The sequence below is a fragment of the Pygoscelis adeliae genome, unplaced genomic scaffold (genome assembly GCF_000699105.1).
Source record: "Pygoscelis adeliae isolate BGI_AS28 unplaced genomic scaffold, ASM69910v1 Scaffold106, whole genome shotgun sequence".
In the NCBI taxonomy this organism is placed as follows: domain Eukaryota; kingdom Metazoa; phylum Chordata; class Aves; order Sphenisciformes; family Spheniscidae; genus Pygoscelis; species Pygoscelis adeliae.
In genome coordinates this window covers 1118136-1141432 of record NW_008824939.1, presented here as the reverse complement: position 1 = coordinate 1141432, position 23297 = coordinate 1118136, and the positions used below count along the sequence as shown (strand labels likewise).

General features: G+C 37.3%; 1 protein-coding gene across 1 annotated transcript in view; it reads left to right on the top strand.

Moving 5' to 3' along the window:
* The window catches only part of IFIH1 (interferon induced with helicase C domain 1), a 31149-nt gene extending 12434 nt beyond the window's left edge, over nt 1-18715 (top strand). The window contains exons 5-16 of the mRNA XM_009325388.1: nt 3570-3790; nt 4661-4871; nt 8008-8225; nt 9770-9886; nt 10374-10497; nt 10587-10817; nt 12902-13158; nt 14635-14784; nt 15477-15638; nt 15973-16163; nt 17591-17684; nt 17790-18715. Coding sequence (XP_009323663.1) covers nt 3570-3790; nt 4661-4871; nt 8008-8225; nt 9770-9886; nt 10374-10497; nt 10587-10817; nt 12902-13158; nt 14635-14784; nt 15477-15638; nt 15973-16163; nt 17591-17684; nt 17790-17972 — 2159 coding nt within the window. The 3' untranslated portion in view covers nt 17973-18715. The remainder of the gene's footprint in view (nt 1-3569; nt 3791-4660; nt 4872-8007; nt 8226-9769; nt 9887-10373; nt 10498-10586; nt 10818-12901; nt 13159-14634; nt 14785-15476; nt 15639-15972; nt 16164-17590; nt 17685-17789) is intronic.
* Nucleotides 18716-23297: the final 4582 nt, after the last annotated feature.

Sequence of the window (23297 nt, the reverse complement as noted above, 5' to 3'; positions counted from 1 at the left end):
TGCCCCTCTACTCTGCTCTGGTGAGACCCCACCTGGAGTACTGCGTCCAGCTCTGGAGCCCTCAGCATAAGAAAGACACAGACCTGTTGGATCAGGTCCAGAAGAGGGTCACAAAAACGATCAGGGGGATGGAATGCCTCTCCTATGAAGACAGGCTGAGAGAGTTGGGATTATTCAGCCTGGAGAGGAGAAGGCTTCGGGGAGACCTTATTGCAGCCTTTCAATACTTAAAGGGGGCTTCTAAGAAAGATGGGGGCAAACTTTTTAGCAGGGCCTGTTGCAACAGGGCAAGGGGTAATGGTTTTAAACTAAAAGAGGGTAGATATAGACTAGATATAAGGAAGAAATTTTTTACGCTGAGGGTGGTGAAACACTGGAACAGGTTGTCCAGAGAGGTAGTAGGTGCCCCATCCCTGGAAACATTCAAGGTCAGGTTGGACGGGGCTCTGAGCAACCTGATCTAGTTGAAGATGTCCCTGCTTTTTCCAGGGAGTTGGACTAGATGACCTTTAAAGGTCCCTTCCAACCCAAACTATTCTATGATTATATGCCTTAGAGGCATCTAAGGGTGAGGAGAAGCATTTCCAGGGTACCTGCGGAACAGTAATGAAGGTCCACTTTGGACCTAAGTAATTTAGTAGCCCTATTTGTAAAAGCAACCTAATCAATGGAGGTTACTATCTGAAGACCTTTGCAAATCTCACATTTAAACATATGTGCAAGTTCTAAATATAGTTTTAAACTAAATATTGGACTATGTTTACATAATACTTTGCAGACAGATATGAACTTGCTATGTATATACTCTGAGCCCAATTAAACACTGCTGTTGTAAAAGACACTCCAATTTTTTTTTCTTCTTTCTTTTTAATCCTGGACCTCAGGCAGAATGAATTTGCAGCTGTCCACCATGGTGAACAGCCTGCGTTTGCCTACACAGAATTCAAGAGGAACTGGTTACCTTTTGAAATCTAGCCTTTATAAAGTTTGTGTTGGGACTGTCTTGTGCAAGGGCTAGAAACAATCTGGGTACCTTTCAGGCCAGCTCTGCCTAATAAAGCTAGTATCAGATGGTAAAGTCAATGTAAATGTTATGTATCATATGCCTGCGAAGTGTTTACTATAAATGCTTTTAAAATAGTTTCAAGCTTTTTAAATATTAAAATCCATGTATATTGTAAGTACAGAGAAAATTCAGTATATCTCGGATCTAAATTGCTACCCTATTGCTAGAACTTTAGTCTATGTATTGCTAACTCTGAAGAATATACTTTGCACTTCTGCATCAACTGAGATGACTCATCAGTCACACTGTATTTTTTTTCCTCACTGTGTCACATGAAATGTCTGAGCACAGAAACTTCTCTGTTCTGTGGACAGTCACACTATATCAGTTGGTCAGGCTGATATAGGCTATTGGTATGTGGCAGCACATATATATGTATGGCCTGATCCTTTAAGATTCCTGAAAAATCTCCCATTAAGTAAATTGGGCATTGGCTATGTCCAGTAGTCCAGCAGAAAAAAATAAATCTCTATAGTTATGTGAAGAACGCAGGATAGATTTTTTTTTTCCCCAGTGTTTACTTGCTGTATGTTCTGTTTACATATGGGCTTTAAAAACAACTAGTTAAAATGTTTTAAAAAACATTCATGCTTTTTAATCATGCCTAGTAAACTCAGTGAGAGCAACCATGAGAAAAAAAGCTAAGGAGATACAGATGGACTTTGTGATATTTATGGATATTATGATTTTGATATTTATGGATATTATGATTTGAAATTTTGCAGTGAGGCTGTTGTATTAACAGAGATGTTTGGATAGTGTCTTAACGCACTGACATGATTTGGATTTTAATGCAAAGAACAATGTGGATTTAGTCGCAGTTTTCTGTGCAAGGATCATTTTACATTTAAGAAAAATGGTTGAATTAGGACAATGGAAGAATAATTATCATGTTTCTTCTAGCCCAGAGCATGTATTCATATGAGCCTTGTACAAAGGCAGACAACTTCCCTAAAGTTATACTGTGCACAATGAAAATTCTTTAATGGAATCATATCCTGTGAAAAGATTCCTGTATTAGCCTTTATCTAAACAGGGGCTGAGGAAGCTAGGAGAGAGCTAAGTTAAATATTTTTTAGGCCTGGACAGTTAATTGAGGATGTTAAGGAACCGAAATTTAACCAAACAGATGGGTGATAAAGTGCTAGTTTCAATATGATTTAACTATTGAATTTAGCCAACCAGAAAGCAAACAACGTTCTTCCTCAAAAGAGAGTAGTAGAAGTCAGATAAGTAACAGCAAGTACTCTCTGGTGTGAATTTCCCTGTGTTCCAGGTAGTACTGCACTCACACTAAAAGGCAAAACAAGCAAAAAACACTTAAGAATGGCATTCGGATGTTTCCATCAGCAGTATTTTATCAAGCTTCATTACTTTTTGTTAGTTTAATTTTATTTAATGGAATCAGGGATACTAGAAAAATACACTTATTTTGTGTGTAATGTATCAGTGATAATAAAATCCTCATGATTCTTCATTTAATGATATCATCAGGAAATAAAACTATAGGGGTTTTTCCCTCATTTTTAGTCAAGTAGAATGAATTTGTGCCTTTTCTTCACTGAGGACAGTTAATGCTTGGAGGGTGATTTAAACATATCTGTAGGAAAAAAAAAAGCCCAAAACTCCATTGAAACAAATCCTTCTGATATTAATGTATATAATTTCTGACTTCCTAAATATATGTAAACTCAAGAGACTTGATATACTTGTCTTACTGCCTGAAATAATGCAACAGCATTTTTCCACTTTCAACTTTTGAACATTGTTTGTTTCACCTGTGAGCCATAGATCTGAACTCTCTGCCATTGCATTTTATATGATAGATGGAAAGTTTTGGCCTTCAGGTGGCAAATGTATATGGCTTTTTAGTGAACAGCTCGATTGCATTATGTATGAGTCAGTCTGGAAGCAGCGCAATCTACCATGAATAGGTGTTGATACATTCTGCAGTTAGCTCTATCTTGTATGGGCAATTGAATTTTCTTATCTATTTGATCTTTATAATTCCCTTCATCATTTTTTAAGTGGTCCCTATCTCTTCTTCTTTCTATGGCTCCATCCTTTTTTTCATCCTCTGGGAAGTATTTAAAAAGGTAGCTTGCTTGCAACCAAATAAATTTCAGTACTGATGAAAGAGAATGTCACATAAGATTGGCTAGACTATAAATACTGCGGCTCTGAACACAACCTTTGTTAGTCCCAGTGCTACTGAACTGTACCATTTGAATTCATAAATAGTAATATTCATGTCAACATAGATGGGTGAAGACATACTGTGGCTTATTCCACCTACCCTGGTTGGTGATTGGATGTAAGCAGTTCTGATCCAGAGTTGCACAGGTCTACAGAGCAGCATTGCCTATGCTAATATGCCCTGTTTCTATTTATTCAGAAGATGCTTCTGATAGTAAATTAATATTTTTCCCTTTGACATTTGTTCAATATTCTGATAAATGTTCTATGCCTCCTGTTTGATACTTATATTTCTTTGTACCCTTAGATGAAGATGAATTGGAGAGTAGAGCTTCACCTGAGCCAGATCTGATCCTGAGAGATTACCAGATGGAAGTTGCAAAGCCAGCACTGAATGGGGAGAATATTATAATATGTCTCCCTACAGGCAGTGGTAAAACCAGAGTGGCTGTTTACATTACCAAAGATCACTTGGATAAGAAGAAAAGAGCATCAGAGCCTGGAAAAGTTATAGTACTTGTTAATAAGGTATGTTGGTCCATTTTCTTTAAAAAATAGTATTTTTCAGACCCCATGCACTGTTAATATTTAACTTGTAAAATGAATATAAACACATTTCTCAGCTTCTCCAGATGTAGCTATGTTTAAAGTCATACAGCTTTAGACTGTCATCTCCATTGCACCATCATCATGGTGCAAGCATGAATGATTTCAGTTTACCCCAGTGCAAGTGCAAATTTAGATGCGCCCTAATAACCACATTATTGGAAAAAGTACAATTTCATGTTAGAATGAATAGAACTAAAATCATATTTTAAAAGATAAAAGTATTTTTCACATTCTGTGTTTGGATTTGGTAATGAAGGCCACCTAATGAGTCTCTCAGTAGTTAGGGAATATTCTGTCAGATTTTCTGATAATTGCTGTAATTTTTACAGTTAAATTTAGCACATACAATACAAAGTAATCTTCTATTGTAATATTAAAATATAGAAATACATTTAAGAGTTTTATTAAAAGAATAAATGATATCCATATCCTCCTATCAGAATAAAATTGATAGCGTGTTATAAGCTCAGTTAAAGAGCCAGAGCATGCATGGTTGGTTTGTTCTTTCTAAGGCATAGTTAAGCCAGAGTTCTTGGGACAAAAAGGTTTCGTAGGAGCAGCTGGAGGGGAGAGGTTGGTCTGGGGATTTTTAGTGCTTGGTTTTGTTTTTTGTGTTTGGTGGGGTTTGTTTTTAATCCTACCCTGCAGTGAATAAGGGGATGTTTGCTTTTTTAAAAAAGTATATTTTGCACAAAGTGTATGTTCACCTAACAACATTTCTGGCAAACAGGCATGTCTTTTTAATCCTATGTATCCTCTGGTTTAAATTCTTCGGAAACTTTTATTCAGGTACCATTGGTAGAACAGCATCTACGAAAGGAGTTTAATCCATTCCTGAAGCGTTGGTATCAGGTTATTGGTTTAAGTGGTGATTCTCAGCTGAAAATCTCATTTCCTGAAGTTGTCAGTAGAAATGATGTCATCATCAGTACAGCACAGATCCTTGAGAATTCACTGTTAAATGCAGCCGAAGAAGATGAAGAAGGTGTCCACTTATCAGGCAAGTTTTTAATTCTGAAATTTTTACAGAAGGGCTAAAAGTATGTCTCTATTCTGGAAAATTGCAGAGTAAAAATGTGCCACATTCAGTAGTTAATATTTTTTTCAGTTGACTGGTTTTATAAATGCAAGCTGAGAGTCAAAACCAGATCTTAGTTAATGAGTATGCAATTTTTTTAAGCCAAATTAGACTCTTACAGTTCATTTGTGCTAAATATTTGTTATACTTCCTATTTTATCTAGCTCAAGCACAACTTTGTGCAAATGCAGCCGTACTGGTTCCACTTTCCAAGCTTGGTAGAGCATTGAGTTATATCACATAAAAGCCATAAACAGGATGAGAAAAAAATTGTAAAAACTGATATGTAGTCGGTAGTTTGAGAAATACAATGGAACACAAGATAAAAGCCAATCTGTTATAAAAGTTGTATTCTTTAAACTCCTACCATTTGGAAGGTACAGAGATACGGTTACTTATAACTGTATCTCTCTGAGGTTGGCAGATATAATGGTCTCCTACAACAGATGAAGGAAGCTGAAGAAAACAAAAGATACAAGATGAGATCAGGTAAAATTGTTTGCCCAGAATACTAAAGTGGCAGATGTCTATGTGAGATCATAAAGGAAATGGTATTATCTGCCAGTGACGTACAAATAATGGAACAGCTCATGACTCCAGCTCCAGGATTTGGGCTGCAGTGACCCTCCTCTGTGAGATGTTAACTTCTCCCTCTATCTGCATGCAGCCAACTCTTTTTTTAGATGGGGCAGGATGTAGCTGAGGGGAGAGCTATGATATTCAAAATAATGGATCTGAGATAAAAGAAGTACTTGTCTGGGTGTTACAGAGACAACAGAGAAACCTGAGGGGTCAGCCTGTGTCTATCAGTGCCTAGTGCTGATTGGAGTACTGCTTGATCCAAACTAACTCCTGCAGAGCCGCTTGGGTACCTCAGAATTGCCTCCCCTCCTTCAGAATGCCTTTTTCTTAACCTAGGCAGAGTACCAGAGATTTTCTTATACTTACTTCCTTTCCACTGCACCTAAGTTAATAAACCTTCCCAAATCTGAATCATTTGGGAATGCCGTAAAGAGGCACCTGAACATTTCTACAGGAACTGCTGACCTGATTAGAACTGGGCTGAGTCCCAACCAGCTTGTGTAATGAAGTGGTTTTTTGAATGGGTTTCACACCTTGCAAAGTTTCTTTCATAAGGAGCTATATTTTTTCCAGAACTGAGGAAATTTTCCAGAATTTCCTTGCTATTACACCTGTGCTAGTAAGTTCAGCTGGATCGAAGCCAAGCAAGCCTGAACAGAGCCAGCTCCATTTTTATGGCTATAACTTGGTGAACTCGCAGGCCATATATAAACCATCCTAATTAGTGATAAGTTTTTTTTATTCCTAATAAAGTTCCTAAAAGTTCATACTTTTTTCATCTGTTTCCACAGAGGTCTGCATTACATGTAACATGGAATTCCAGCCACAGTGAAATGGAGGGGACTCTCTTAATTGCATTTTACCAAATGTTTACCCTCTTCACCAAGGGCTGAAGTCACTGTGTGAGCTTTCTAAAAGCTGTGTATCACTTCCTTAGTAGAAGCACATCTCTTCTGGTGGGTTAGGTTCTTCCTGAGTAATGACAGGAATATGCATTACAGAGATGATGGTCAAAATCAAAGGGAGTAATTTCATGTTGGCAAAATAACTGAGAAACTGCCAGCACTGCTTCTGAAGTCTTGCAGTATGTAGAAATCTTAGAAATATATAGAAATTTAGGTTTGAAACCACATCACTCCAGTCCAAACTGGCTTCCTGAACCACTTCTGTGAAGGCAATCAGATTTCCCCAGTGACATGGAGCACTAGTTTGCTTTCCTAGCAGTAGTCTTTGGTTTAGCCTTTAAATAAAATTTCCCTTGTTCAGTCTCCACCTTTCTTTAGGTTCTTCAAAGACGAAGTTACACGATACTTTCTCCAGCAAAAGGCCAACTGAGAATGTTCTAGCTCTCTGTTAGTTTCCAACTTCTGCTGCCAGTTGTTGCAAACTCATTTGTAGTGATACAACAATTTGAGCACACTAATGTGTAAACAAGACCATGGAAATTGTCCAGATTTTAAAATAAAAAGGAAGAAAGAAGAAAAAAAAAAAAAAGAGTTTAACCCTGATCATTTCAGTGTTCTGCTTTACAGTCATTTCCACAAACATTTGTCAAATCGTAGGAAACAATGTCGAATTAGAGACTTATTGGCCAGCTAGGGGAAGAGTGGGAGCTCCATAAACCAGTTTTGCTGTTAGAGAAATGTTGATGAGTCTTTCAAATCAGAACCTTGAAATACATGTCACTGGCTGCATATTCAGGTAGATTAAAGAGATGTTTTCTATGTTTGTGAGAAATTTAAAACAAACAAGAAATAATCTTAATTTTCCTTATTGTATAGTACTTTACTTGTTGCATGTAAATACGATCTGACTAAAAAGCACATAATACCTGTCTGAATCTTCATCAGTTTCCTCCTCTACAAAAGAGAGATGATTGGTAGTGTTCCCACCATCTGTTTGTTCTTTCCAATGACACATCCATAAAGTAATACAAATCTTTTAATTGGACAGGAACAGGGAGGAAATCTCTGTGTTGCTATAAAATGGAAGCATATTTTGATCAGGACAGGCCTTTCTAGAATGTCTGAAAGGCTTCTAACATGTTATGTATCTTCTCATAAACAAACAGTATTTAGTTTGTCAGATACAGTTATGGATATAAAATATACGATTGAGTTAAACTATGATATGTTCTTACTACTGGTTATTAAAAATAGAATATCCCTCTGAAATTCTTTATACCATCAGATTAGTTTTGCAAAAATAGAAAAGCTTTTTACATTACATGAAATGTAAAACTACTTGGCACATCTGGACTGCAGCAAAGATTCCAAAGTCCATTAAATATATAGAGCTTCCATCCACGCCTTCCTCCACCACTACAAATTTCCTAATACGTTAGGGTTCAAACAAACTGATGGGTTCTTTTCAACAGTGTCCTTACCTGTAAGAAGATTTAGTCACACAAATTCTACATTTGAAAGAAAATTAATCATTTTAGGGTTGGGTTTTTTCTTTTTTTTTTTTTTTTCAGATTTTTCACTCATCATTATCGATGAGTGTCATCACACTCAAAAGGAAGGTGTCTACAACAATATAATGCGACGTTACTTAAAAGAAAAGATGAAGAACAGGAAGCTGGCAAAAGAGAACAAACCACTGATCCCACAGCCTCAGATTCTGGGACTTACAGCCTCACCTGGTGTAGGAGGTGCAACATCCTACTCAAAAGCTGAAGAACATATTCTGAAAGTAAATAGCCCTTACACTTGCAAGCCATCAAAGGGATATTGTCTTGTTCAAGTAAAAGTTGAACAAGTTAGTGTTAGGCTCCAAAGATATAATCTGATTTATTTTTTTCATGCGTACATGGGAGTTCAGCTCACAGCCATTCAGCAAATTGACCCACAGATCAATGGCAATCCGTGTACAAATAAAGTTTACTTTACAGGGAAGTAGGGTTACTGAAAAGGGAAGTAAAAAGATTGCCTCACCTGAAAAAAACCTCTCAAGATCGGGGCAAGAAATCCACAAAATAATGAGGTTTTATAGTTAATAAAAATCTTATTTTTCCATTGATGGATTCGAATTTACTGTGTATTCCTAAATCCCGGAGAGATCACAGTATTTTATACCTGTATTTCTAGAGTGACTAAGATGGGCTTTTGTGTGGATCCAAGAAAGTAGAAAAAAAAGTTGAATATTTAAACAAGCAGAAACCACTTGTGAGATACAGGTAGCATACAAATGTTTTTCTTTACAGCAGTTAGAATTACTCATTGAGAGGGGAGTATTGTGTAGTTCATAAACACCTGACTGGAGATAATTGGTTAAATTCTATACTTAAAGAAACTCTATTTTACTTGAAATTCAATGGATTTACATTAGTAATACAAAAGTAGAATTTAGCCCAGTACTCCAGTGAAAAGTCCTGACTAGCAAATTGCGCAAGAAGAGAATGTGATACTGAATAGGTGAGTCCTGCAATGCTGTATTGAAGTAGATAGAATTGCGAGGTATTTTGAGACACAAACTTTCTGGCAACGGAAAAAGCAAAGAATTCCTTTTCATCAGCTCTGAAATCTTAATGATAGGATGCTGGGGTTTGTATCTAAAGAAATGTAATCCAAATATGCAAGCTCAGATAACTACTGCTGAAGACATTAAAAAGGTTGCCTGCCAGACTTCCTTTCCTCTTTTCTCTGCTCATAAAACTTTTAAGGTTTCCCCTTATTACTTTAGACTTAGTGACAGAAATGTACGTATTTTCTTCTCGGAAGAGATCAAAAGCAGAAAAGTCCAGTTCAGTCGTGCAGTTAGCACAGAAATTTTCACTATTTCTTCCTGTTCCAAGAAAGATAATTTCAAATTCTCTTCTACTCTCATGACCAGCTCTTACTTTTATAATTACTCCCTAAAATTTGTTTTCTTTTTTTCTTTTTCGCCATTGGTTTTGTTTATTTGTTTTGTGCTCCAAAGTGTACTCTGCCAAAGTATTGATGGTATATTTTTCTTTTCAAAATAGCTGTTTTGCACCCTGACCTACAAGTTTTCTTCTGTGTGCAAGGATCACTTCTGGCCTAAAAAGTAACTTGTTCAGCTTATCTCAAATGCTTTTCAATCTTTTCAAAGACTTGGCCTTTCTTAACGCTGATCGTGTCAGCATAATTTTTGTAGGAAGAAAATAAAGTTATATAAAACCAATATCTAGATGAGAAGCTCTGTTGCATTAATTCAGTTTCCATGTGGAATAACTCATTAAATGTTAAAAGAAATAACATTTTGTTTTCTCCCAGATCTGTGCCAATCTTGATGCATGTAGAATCATGACTGTTGAAGAGCATGCCTCCCAGTTGAAGAATCAGGTGAAGGAACCTTATAAGAAGACTGTGATTGCAGATGACAAAAGAAGAGTATGTTTTTTTCAAACAAATCAGTGTTAAAGTTATATTGTCCTTTAAAAGTGTGCTGTATGGTATCAAAAACTTTTGGCTAATGCTTTTTTCTATAGATTTATTGTGATCCATAGTGCTAATTTGAATATGTGTGTATGTATCTGCTGCTTTCCTCTGTATGGAAGAGTATCAGTAAAGTCAAATAGAACTAAACTTTTACTTACGTGAGTTATATTTTTGAGGTATCTGGTCAAAAGACCTTCTGAACCATAGTTGAAATGTTTGTATTGGAGTGACATTATAGTCACTAAAAAAGATGTCATTTCACAGTGTCATTTTTATAATATTCTGAACTATTTATTTCCATAACTCTAAATGCACTTAGCAACCTTACTTCTTTTTTAATTTAAGGTTTCAGGTTTTAAAAAATTACTCAGTGTGGTACTAGCCAGTGTTTTTGTTGCCAGAAGATGCTTATTTACTTTGGTAATTGATTTATTTCTAGGATCCATTTAGAGAGAGAATTACTGAGATCATGACAGACATTCAAAACTATTGCCAGCTCCATCCAAAATCTGAGTTTGGAACTCAGACATATGAACAGTGGGTGATTAGAGAAGAGAGAAAAGGTAACTGCGTAGCAAAAATATCCCAGCTTTGGATTTATTTGGGTCATTCTATACACAGGCACGTTCTTGTAATTTTTGTTCGCTTTTAGCTGCAAAAGAAGAAAAACGCAAGGAACGTGTCTGTGCAGAACACTTGAAGAAATACAATGATGCTCTCCAGATAAATGACACCATCCGAATGGTGGATGCGTACAATCACCTAAATAACTTTTATAAGGAGGAGAAAAGTAAGAAAACAGTAAGGAGTGATGATGATGATGATGAACCAGCAGTATCAAAACAGGATGAAACAGATGAATTTCTAATAGGTTTATTTCATGGTAAGTTTGACATACATTGTGATATTTAACATTTGAAATCCATAGGTTATGCAGTAACATGATTTGCATGGGCCCATTAATTATTACATCCTAGAGATTGCTGTGTTGTTCGTTATGATGGTATCTGGATATCCAAGTTCATACAGTATGGAGTACATTGAACAACATCATAGTGTGATCATGTCCCAACATGTAGCAGAAGTTCTTCAGCTTTGGCCCAAGGGCACTTTCTTTTTGCTGATAGTAAGTAAAAACTATTCTCTGCTGTTCTCCAATGAAGTGTCCCTGAGGACACTCTGATAGATACATAGAATGTGTATTCCAGTAGACACTCTTGAGGGTCAAAAAGTTGAGCAAATGGAATACAGAAGTAATGAAAAGACAGGGTTTTAACCAACCCTTTCTACGAAAGCTTGTTTGTCTATACACTAAGAGATGGGAGTTTCAGGTAAAGAGCAATTAGTGAGAGAATTAAACAGAGGATTAAATTGCAAAGGCCAAAGTTAGTTGCCTTTTTTTCAGATCATTCACCTTTGGAACTAGGACTCGTTCAGTCCTTGACACACTAATCTTCCCCCCGCCCCCCCCCTCTTTTTTTCCCTTACTGCCTTTACAATGAGGAAGAGGTAGACAAATTTGTTCCCGTTGCCTATGGCTCCTGGGCGGTGCAAAAGAAAATAGATTTTACTGCAGCATGTATCCAAACTTCATGTATCTTATGAACTACAAATTTAGAATGCCATCATTAAGAAATTCAGGAAATGTTAAAAAGGTTTTGAGAAAAATAGATTAGATTAGATTAGATAACATCATTGTGGTTTTTAATGACTCTTCATACCTGTCTTTATGCCCCCTTATTTAGAATTTCAGTATTGAGCTGTTGCTGAGAATCAGAAAGTTACACTAACTAAAAAATGAAACTGAGTTGTCAAGATTGCTTTCATTTCCACAAGTAAATGAAGTTCAAAGAACCTGATAGTGAAAAATAAATTCTATTCCAATTTGGTTTGATTTTACCACCGAAGGTGCCAGGAGTAATGGAAGAAAATCTAAAATTTCTCTTTCCAACTTTTAAAAGCGGAGTTCATCTTTGCGTGATAAACTCACTGCAGCCCTTAGTGTAGGTTTAACTAAGGGGGAAAATTGTGGGAGTTTGTTACATCTACCTACTTTTTCTATGCATTTGTATATGTTTGATTACATTCTAAAATATGAATAAGACTGTAGTCAGAAAGCCACTGCTCTAAGTGGTGTAGTAGTTTGTGATACATTGACTACCATTGCATTGGATGAGGTGCAGTGCAACAATCTGCACGGGGTGATGACATCAGAGGGACTCTAAGATCTTAACACACAAGGCCCCCAACTTAAAGTGTTATTATTGTGTTTGCATGATCACCTGACAAGGATGTAGGCTTTTAAATATTAGAAGTTTTTTAAAAAAATTAAAATACCCGAGGAATCCCCCCTGGTCATGGTCAATAGTGCCTTTCAAGGAGAGTCATTCATTTGACATTTCACTAAGCCTATTGAAATGTCTTTAAAAGCTGCAATATTGATAACAATGCACCCGTCCTGATGTCTATTACGTTGCATGTTTCTAGTGAGGATTCCTACTGTAATGAATATCCCAAGGACAATTTATGTCTAAATGTATAAAAACATTATCAGCTCTGAGGGCTGTGCATATTAATCTGTTTCTCCTTGTAAGACTTTTTCCGTTATTTTAAAACTGCTTTGCAAATGTTATAAGCTGTGATTTAGCTCTTTACTACAGTGCACTTAACTCTGTATCACTTCTGGTGTGTAGACAGAGGTTTTTTCTTTTGCTTATTCTCACCATGAAATAATAGGCAAAGTGTATGTTAAAAAGTTAATGGTGATTTATTCTGATTGATTAGTGTGTTTTTAATGAATGTAAACTCAACTTGATAAATAATTGGTATGCCATAGCTCTTCAAGCTGGATATGAATTAGCCATGCTGGGAGAATTACATAGAAGGCTGCTTTTTGCTTTGTTTTTTTTCTAAAGCTGTTATTTTACATGGTTACTTTTTCTTAATTTATATCTGCTATTTTTAAAGCAAAAAAGAAACAGCTGAAAGAATTGGCTAGAAAGCCAGAATACGAAAATGAGAAGCTAATACAGTTGCGAAAGACTCTGATGGAGGAGTTCACGAAGACTGAGGAACCTAGAGGAATTATTTTCACAAAGACTCGGCTAAGTGCCTTTGCTCTATTGCAGTGGATTAAGGATAACCCAAAATTTGAAGAAGTGGGAATTAAGGCCAGTTATCTTATTGGTGCTGGACATAACAGTGAAATTAAACCCATGACTCAGGTACAGAACTATGCACTACAGCATTAAAATCTTGTACATGATTTGAGAAGACAGCGTTGTTCTAGTACTAGAACAACGGACTGAATTTTGGAGCCCAGAGTTCTGGTTTCATACCTGCCATCAACTTACCTTCATAAGCTGCAGGATAGGTGAATAAGAATGTCAGAATAATTTTATTTCCACAAGAAACAAGCTTTTTCAGTTTTGGATTCTATGGCAATAGGAGTAACAGGCAGCCATTTCCCAGAGGAGTATATAGTCAAAAGGGACACAAGTTGTAGTGAGGCATAGGAAGAAAAAGTGAAAAAAATGGCAATAGCAAAAATGCAATAGTTAAATGAGTTTATACTTACCAGGACAACAGTAATTCAAATTATACTTTAGCCGCTGAATTGAAAAATAAAATTACAATGTTGATTATGCCTGTCTTTTTCTGATATCATTGCTTAATCAACTTATACCCATTTAAATGCATGCTTCACACTGACGCATAATCATTGAAAGGGAATTTGCCAAAATTTGCAATGAAGATTTCACAATTGATCACTCAACAGTCCGTCTCGTACCATTGTGTTGACTTCATACACAACATCTCTCTGGTGATTTATACCTCCAGATTAAACATTTTCAAAACAAAGTACTTCAGTATCCTAAAACCTCTCTTCTATTCTGCTTTTTACTCCCCATAAAATTGCCACTTCAACATTTAAGCAAAAATGGTGTGGTTTACTCTGCTGGGCAGAGTCCATTTCCTTCAGCTGCTCTCAGTTTCAAAAAAAAATTAGGAGTTGTTCTCTCAAAAAGTTGCTTGTTTTCTATGAAAATTTGGTATTTAATCTGTGCACCACATTGCACAAACAAAACAGTAGTCTCTGCATTTTGAAACAATATAGCAAATAGCAAGTTTCTGTCCTTCTGCTCAAGCTTGTTTGAAATATCCAGCTAATTCAGAAGTCTGTGTTTTGGATGCTTTATTTTAGTGTATCATTGCTGCGCTTTTTGGTGCTCCCCAGATCACCAAAATTATGGTCCCCATTTATTATGGGGTATTTTAAGTGCTTTGGAACTTGACTTGGAAGTGCTGAAGTCTATACTTTAAGCTGAAATTACTGAAGTGCTAAAAATCCAGAACCTCTGAATAACTACTTAAAGAATTTGAAAATGATAGAACAACTGTATTATCAAAACTCCTAGCGCCTATGAAATGGGCTACAAAGTTCCCAGCTCAGTTACCTTAAAAAGATGGGATTCTGCTCCCTCCTCCCTCAAAAAAGGTGCTGAACACCTATTATATTCAATAGGAACTCCTTGTTTGTGATCTTGAAAGATGCTTAAATGCAGTTGTTGAAGCCACTTGATGTTTGGCACTCCACTCTGAAATGATTGGACTATAATTCCTTAAACCTCTTAATTAGAAGAAACTGATGACAGAAACTAATACTGAAAGTTAATATACTGATTTTTTTTAATTTACAGAATGAGCAAAGGGAAGTTATTGATAAATTCCGAGGTGGAAATGTAAATTTACTTATTGCTACTACTGTAGCTGAGGAAGGCCTAGACATCAAAGAGTGTAACATCGTTATTCGCTATGGCCTCGTCACCAATGAAATTGCTATGGTGCAGGTATGAGTTCACTGCATACATAACTTAGTTTTTTAAAGTGCTTTTCTGTTTGGAATATGCAAATGGTGAATCATAGACCGGGGGTTTGGAGATAATTTTGAAATACTTGCATGCTAAAAGAGAAGATGCTCTTGCAACAAGGTTCATTTCCAGTTGCCACCCTCAGTTTGCATGCAATATAAAATTTGCCTCCGTGTGTAATGGTGTAACATCCATTTAAAGCTCTACACAAACAGGAAGCTCTTTTCGTAGGAAAGGTATGAGAATATGATCAGCAGACTAGTTAATATAAAAGACATTTGTACCACCAACAGCTAAAAAGAGATAGTTGCATACCAGAATACCAGTATGTCCATGTTCTCACTTAATTTGTGAACACAAATATTTATATATTTAATATTAAATTCATGCTTATTTTTTGGTGACAAAATACAGTTTCTGCTTTGCAAAATGTTGTGCTAGTCACAAATCTCCTGAGTACTATTTTCACAGGTATCTTTGATGATAATGCAGAAACAGTATGTGTTATTCACCAATTCTTTATCTGTCTGAGTTAAGTGGAAAAAAAAATGCTCTGTAGGGACACTGCATAAGGAACAGTACATGTCTTCCATTACAAAACTAGGGAAAAATGTTGTGCAGTGTTGTAGGGAACATGGTGCTGTTTATGTTGTATTCCTTGCAAATTGTAGGCTCGTGGTCGAGCTCGAGCTGATGAGAGCACCTATGCACTTGTGGCTTCGAGTGGCTCAGGAGCTGTTGAACGTGAAGATGTTAATAATTTCCGTGAGAAAATGATGTATAAGGCCATTCAGCGTGTCCAGAAGATGCCGCAGGAAGAGTATTTAAATAAGGTATTTACTGCAACTCTGCACTTTCCCTTTAAAGAAGACTGATTTATATTGTAAGAAATACTTTGTATTTGAAATCTACTTAGGGGAGGAAAACTTAAAATAATATTAGATACTACCTATGGCCTTGAATCCTTCTGCCAATATTTGTTTTATAATCTATGTTTTCTGGGCCTTTAGAAAAGTCTGCTTTTCTATTGGTAAGGGGGGAAACACACAAGTCAGGAAAATTGACTAGAAGTCATGTTGTCAGTGAACTCGGTAAAATAACTAAAAAAGAGAACTGTTACTGTTGTTCCACCAGAATTTGATAGTGCTCTTACTGATCTATTTCTAGATACAGAATTTCCAGTTGCAAAGTATAGTGGAAAAACAAATGAAGGCAAAGAGAGATCGGCACAAGACATACAAGAAAAATCCTTCACTAATAACATTCCTATGCAAAAATTGCCACAAGCTGGTATGTTCTGGAGAAGACATACAAGTTATTGAAAACATGCATCATGTCAGTGTGAAAAAAGATTTCCAGTAAGCGTTCATTAACTACTTAATCTGTTTCTGCCTGAAAGAGATATTCTTTTCAGTAGGGCTGTACAGGGCCTGTAGGCCCTGTGGGGAAAAAAAAGATTATTCCAACATTGTCAAGTCCTAGGCTCTATGGTGTTTACAGTTAATGAGTTTGAGGGAAATGTTTGTTGTTACCCCTGATTTCGAGGTGACCAGAGTTTGAAACTTTGGAAAACAATACAGGTCCTGCGGTAATATTAATTAGGTCACTTATTATGTAATATGGTATGTATTCCACAGTGTAGCTGTAATCAAAGATGAATACCAGTTACCCACATACTTACACCAGTAACAGACCCAGGATAGGAGTTTGACTCAGACAACATATGGGCCATGAGCTGTGCATTGACAATTGTATATTTAGAGGATGTTCATACTGGTGGCACGCCCCTTCTAGTTCTCCCGGTGTTCTTGCTCCTTCTTATCTCCATTGCAAGAGATGCCATCTAGTTTGGTAAACATTTATGTTAAACTGTGTTTAACTTTTCAGTGCCATGATGGCAGGGATGACTTTCTCTTCCCATTCATAATGGAAATTAAGAGACGAAGAAAATGTTTTAATTCAACTTCAATTGTATTTGCTTACTACAGTAAATTTGTAATGGGTATTGTACGTTACAGATCAGTCATGCTTTACTAATTACATGGCAGACACCATCCAACCAAGTTACTGCCCTCCAAAGTTCTCGTTTCTTTGAAACATATCTCTGGTATAATTTGTAAAGACTTTTTGAAAAGTTAATGAAAACATAGTACCCATATGTTGAAAAAATTAAAATTGAGCTGCAGTCCTAAACATTAAACTGCTTTTCTGTGAAACTGTCTTGTCAGCATAATGTTATCAGTCAATTCAGACTACAGGGTAATAATTCTTATAACCCCTCAGCACAGGCTAGTAGTAACCCTGAAGATCAAGTACTCCCTAAACTAAACGATGTAAGAATGTGCACATGCTCTGCAGCTCTGGATAGTCAGAACCAAATGATTCTGTTAAGGGGTAAGGTTGGACTACGGGGAATAAAAAGAAAACCTCTAACTTTCAGGTATCATTTCTTTGACAGCTCCATGGCACCTGAGAAAATCAAGCTAGATCTATCCCCTATTATAACGGATAGCCTGCTGCTCCTACTTTAAGATGTGTGAGGGAGGATGCAGCTCCTGAAATGCTACGAAAGGAGACATGGAGTACAGTTGTATTTCACCATTACTTAGGAGCATGAAATACGACCTTACATTTTCTCCAGCTCCTGAATGTGCACAACAGTCAGGGAGTTTATGACCTTGTAGGTTTTATATCTGACTTCAGCAATTGTGTCACTGTGTTTAAGGCTGTATGTAGCATTGAATAACCAATGTATTCTGATGCACACTTCCTGACTGTTTTTCAGAAGTCTTTACCATACAAGAGAAAATAAGACACTGCAAGATAAGCATGCCGATTACCAGACAAATGGGGAAATTATATGTAAAGATTGTGGACAAGTGAGGAACAACTTATTTTCATACTCACGTTGTTGTTGTCTGTATTAATTTCTGTCTAATTATCTTGTCTATTTTATCTGAAACGTAATTTCCTTACACTTGCAGGCTTGGGGAAATATGATGGTTCACCGAGGCCTTGACCTGCCTTGTCTAAAGATTAGAAATTTTGTGGTTGTGTTTGAAGACAAGAAAACAACAAAGCATATTTTTAAGAAATGGGGAGAACTGCCCGTCAGGTTCCCTAGTTTTGATTATGCAGCTCATTGTCCTTCAAGTGATGAAGATTAAGGACTCAGAATGAAAATAAAAGCCCTTTTCAACTTTTCTCTGACTGCTGATTAGAAGCTCCTGTGTCCCATAGAGTGCGCTGCATCGTAAACACTGTGAAAGCTCCTGGTCATGAGGAAACTGTTTTGAAGAGGAAAGAAACCCGAGGAAGAAGGAGGACGAAGTCTCATGGCTGCTGTCTGCACTCAGATTTGCAATGGTACTCCGGGACAAAGAAGACGACCAAATACATTGCAGCCATGTGTATCCATGGAACAAATTCCTGTCTCTACTCACTACAGTCCATCTGGGGTGGCAATGCTGTCAAAAGTGTGCTAGGTGACCTGTCATCAAGCACAGAACATAGGACAGACATCTTGAGACTTGCCATGGTGATTATTTTCTGTTTTTCTTCCTCCTACAACCCTTTTGAAGATAAAGTGTCTCAAAAGAGGAGCCATGTAAAGAGAACAGTTTAGCTGAATGTTATTTCTGAATCGTTGTTGCTTCATCAGTGTTTTCATGACTGAGTTCTTCCCCTCTTATCTTTAGCTATAAGCTCATAGATTTTGACAGATTAAAATTAAGTTTCCACTAAAAGACTTTTCAATAACCAAGCCCTTAAACTGACTTGAAATTGATTATTTTAATGACCAAGAAGGACCATGCCAAGTCTTTCTGTGTGTTAGTTTCATGGGATGTTAAACTGGCTATATAATGAAGTATGTATTCTTTTCAATAAATTACTATAATGATTAACCTTTGCCAACTGTGATACTGTTCATTCTCTTCCACTGTAAATATTTTGACAATACTACTACCATGGTTTCACCCTAGAAATTTAAAGGCCAGTGGTATTCTGACTGTAAAAATAGCATAATGTGTCTCCATATCTATCTTATTGACAGATTTCCCCCCCCCCCCCCCCCTTTGCAAGTAAGATATGGGAGAGTGGAAAGAAGGTCTGTTTGTTGTTATAAGTCAGCTTCGAAAATTCAGGATAAAGCGGTATGTTTATTGGCATGAACAGGTAAGCACTTCAGTAGCCCCAGGTAAAATTTCTAAGTTACAACACAGCTAAAAAGTATATTGCAGCAGAAAAGAATCTTATTATGGCTAGATCTGTAATTGATGTACATTTTTAAAAGGAATATAAATACTGTGTACATTTTTTTAAATCAGATTTGATTTCAGGTTTGCATCAGGACCAGATTTGGGGTGTTGGTTTTTTTCATATTTCTGGCCTTGCTTCAGAGGGAGGGGAAAAAAATCTAATTTCTGACTGAGAAGAGCAACACATTTCAGATATCACCAAACTGATACAGGCCATTTTGGGATTAGCTACTCTGCTTATAAACAACATATAGCATTATGAAATAAATATGCACACTGATGAGTTTTCATGTAGTAGTTTTGTAGATTAGAATGGGCTTAAACTACAGAAATTGTGGTTTATTTATAGGTTGAAATTATTCCACAACAGTGATTTATACCAATAACCTACTACCTTAGGGCTGTAAAAAAAATCAGGCGTGTTGAGATTTAAGAGATTATATATGCAAAGATGTCTCAAGTCACAGCAATTCCACAGGTATTTTTCAATGATAGAACTAAAACAGGAAAGGCCAGTGGGAGATAAGGAGTGTAAACGGTTCGTACTGTATGTGTTTTATATTTGTGTATTTCTTTATATAGTGCTATTCTTACCTTTATGTATTTGCAGGGCAGAACAAATGTGAAATCTTCACCAATTTCTTTATTCAGCATTAGATACTTCATTAGTTAAAAAATTAAACCATTCCCCTCATCTAATGTTCTTAGAAACTCAAGTTATTCTCATTCTTGTATTGTAGTGTTTTGCTTAATACTGAACCTTTTGGCTACTTCTAGAATCTGCTGATTTAGCATTAAGTGCAGGACAAATTTTACACCTTTTACACATTGATCTGAGAATCTGACTATTTAAAAATGTTGGAGATTGATAGATCACACATGATTGTAATTTTAGATGTATTTTGTTCATGTGCTCAGTATCTGGTAGGATGCTATGAAATATACTGAAAATTAATTATTATAATAGTTTGTCTTGGTAAATAATCGTCATCCAGATAATCTCTGGATTTCTGTATTAATGAGTTGTTACAGTTATGTAAAAGTAACATAATACACTGTACGTAGCATTTTCAAGTATCTGAAGTTATTTATTCAGTACTTTAAAGAAGTGTAAAACCATGGTAGAAAGATGATACCATTACATAGATTGCTGCTGGGTCCTCAATCAAATAATTTTCCATGCTGAGTAGATTTTCTGAAATCTGAGCTTTTGATCCTTCCCTTTATTGAAGCAACAAGAGCATATGCAGCTCGATTTCTTTGTTCTTTTATAGTTGAGTTCAAAAGGGCCGTATCACAAACATGCCTGGGCTTCTTGTAGTTCACCTGTGTGCTGCTGTTATACTCCCAGTTCCTAGCGTGACTCAGCCACGTTGTCACCAAAGCTTAAAGACTGTTTGCACAATCTCACTTCAGCATAATGCGTAATGAACCTCAAATGAATCCTGCTGGCGTGTAGGATAAGGAATTTCCACTTCAAGTTATTGTCTCTGAATGGGGTTGTAAAACGTGCCTATATTGTTCATCCAGGAAGTGCGAAGTTGTAAAAAACAAGCTAAATTGCCATATTTTATCTGCTAGTTACTTCTGCATTTATTGCCTTTATGGACCCAAAGTCCTCCAGGGAGTGTGACAAATCCTGATTATATTTTCTACTTACAACTTTTATTTGTTCACAAATGTGGAAAGAAGAAAAACTATGACTCACAGGCGATTTGTCTAGCTGTGTGTGTGGCTACTTAAGAACTGGTTCAGCTTTAGTTGCGTTTTCATTATTCTATCTACTTTTGGTCTGATGTCATGCACAACCTACATCTGTAAATCTGCATTTCCTCATCTGGGAAATGTAAATACTTCAGTAACCTTAAAGTAGTTGTATAACTGGTTGGATAGTTGCTGTACAAACTGAATGTTTTCTGTTCCATAATTCGTCTATTTCTCCAACCGATTCACCCTTTTTCTAGCTTCCTTACGCTTTTATTTCTGTCTTACATTATGGGGTTCTGATGTTGCAGAAGTTAGAAAGAGCTTTGGCTGTGGAAAGAATTGCTGTTTGCTTCTGCACTTGTACTAGTATAAACGGTTCAGAGAAGGGAGTTGAGGTGTTAGGAGCAATAGATCTACAAAGCTTGTAAAGGTCATTCTCTGCCAGGCAAATTTTGTTTTGCTTCTAATGCTGCAACCTTCATGAATCTTACTACAGCACATGCCTAAATGATTATATTTCCAAACTAGAAATACATAGTATGCAGCATACAGTCATTTTGCAAACTCTTTTAGATCATGTGAGTTTGAATCATTTCCTTTGAGGCATTCTCTAAATATGTATTCATTAGAGGATGCTGCATATTTGGAAATGAAAACTAGCCTGATCAAAACCTGCATTTGCAATTTTGTGATGTTCGTCTTGTCAGAAATAACCAATATTGGTAGGAAAAAAATGGATTTCTCTGAACTGTGTTATTGAAAATACATATGGCATTAAGCACAGAATGCTAGGAAGTAAGTAACAGTTTGGAAATATGAATAAGAAGCAAGAGTTACATGGGGGAAAAATTCTTTTGTCACAATCCTTTTCTGTTTTGGAAATTTTGAGTAGCTGCAGTTTTATCTTGTTAGGAAACACTATTGTTTTTGAGCTCAGTTCTGTCCTTCATATACAGTTTATCAGGAACAATGTATTTTAGTCTTCTCAGCCTTTTTTTTTTCCTGCATGGCTTATGTCAATAGGATGGATCTTATTCAGAAACTTTATCTTGTATAAGTTGTACTTTACTGTTGTGACAAGAACTGGGGAGAGAGGGGAACTGAGTTTATGGGAAAATAAGACATGTTTCATATCACTCTTTTTTCCAGACAATTTCTTCTCAAAAATCCCCCCACCAAGGCTAGTGTAAGGAATGTTGCCAGAACACTGCCCGGATCAGCTGCTGCCTCACCAAGGCTGGTGTAATCATTAGGGTTCAAATTCCTACCTTTGGTGGTAATACATTGAGGTTTGTTTCTCTGTAAAACATTAGCCCAAGTTCTGCTGGACAGTTTGGTGTGACAGGAAACCTATCTCATCTACTACATTTTCAATTTTCAAAGAAGCCAGAGGGGGTGATGCACCCAGCTGCTACTGAATTTCAGTAAGATTTGGTTACTCAGTCTTTGTTAACCTCTGAAAAATCATAGTCCCTGTGCCTGACTTCCACATGGAAGCACCGCCATTCTGGCCTCCTTTCTTCACCCTCTTACTTTTCCCTGTTTGGTGTTAAGCACAGGAGAGAAATACAAGGCTGGTACAGGGAGAAAGATGAGGTGATTCAGCAGACTCCACGTGCAAAACCAACAATGCCTAAGCCCAGTCACTCTAAGTTTCATGTCAAGTCTAGTGAATATTCTGTCATTTTGTGGCCTTCTTTGGCAGTTGACAATTACTACACGGGCTGAGGCAGCAGCAAGAAGGAAGCTGAGCCAGGCCTGGGGCTGCGGCTGGGCCTGGCCACCCTGAGCAGGCTATGGAGGCCAAGCTGAGGAAGGCCCACCCCAGGCACTGCCGTCACCTCTGGTGTGGGCACCGGGTGAAATGCCTGGGAAGCTGCAGGCAGTAAGTGGATGATAGGCTTTGTTTTGTAGCTCAGTTCAGCATCTGCCATCCCTGGTGCCTTTCTGTACATAACACAGAGCCTGAACCCATGGCTGCAGAGCAGAGCACTGTGCACAGGTCCTTGGTTGGTGTTTCCTCACAGCACGCCGTCTGGGTGAATACTATAAAGGGTGCAAGATGGCCTTTTTTTTTTCTTTTTTTTTTGCTTAATAACACATCTGAAATGCCTGGCCCAGCCTCATGCTCAGGTTAATCATCTGAAAGAATGATTACTGGCTCTGTGGTAGGAGCACTGGAAGGATCTCCTTCTGAGACCCGGACATTGCTAATAAGCAGTTGTGCGTTGCAGGGTGCATGGAGACGCACTGAAGAGCATCAGCCTCACCGAGCAATGCCGGGAAGCCTGAAAGTGCGGGGGGTGCTGGGAAAGAGCAACGAGCCGTGAAGAAAGGAGGCGACGGCACAGAGCGCTCCTGAGGGACCCGGGTACCTGCGGGATAGCGGGCTGTGCCGGGGCAGGCCAGACGGCGCCACCAGCCCAGGAAACGTTCCCTCGTTTAAACGTTTCTGTCTCTCTTCAGCCCGGATGGCGCCGCTGGGGGGCGCGCGGCCGCTAGGGGGCAGCGTGCCTGTTCCCCTCC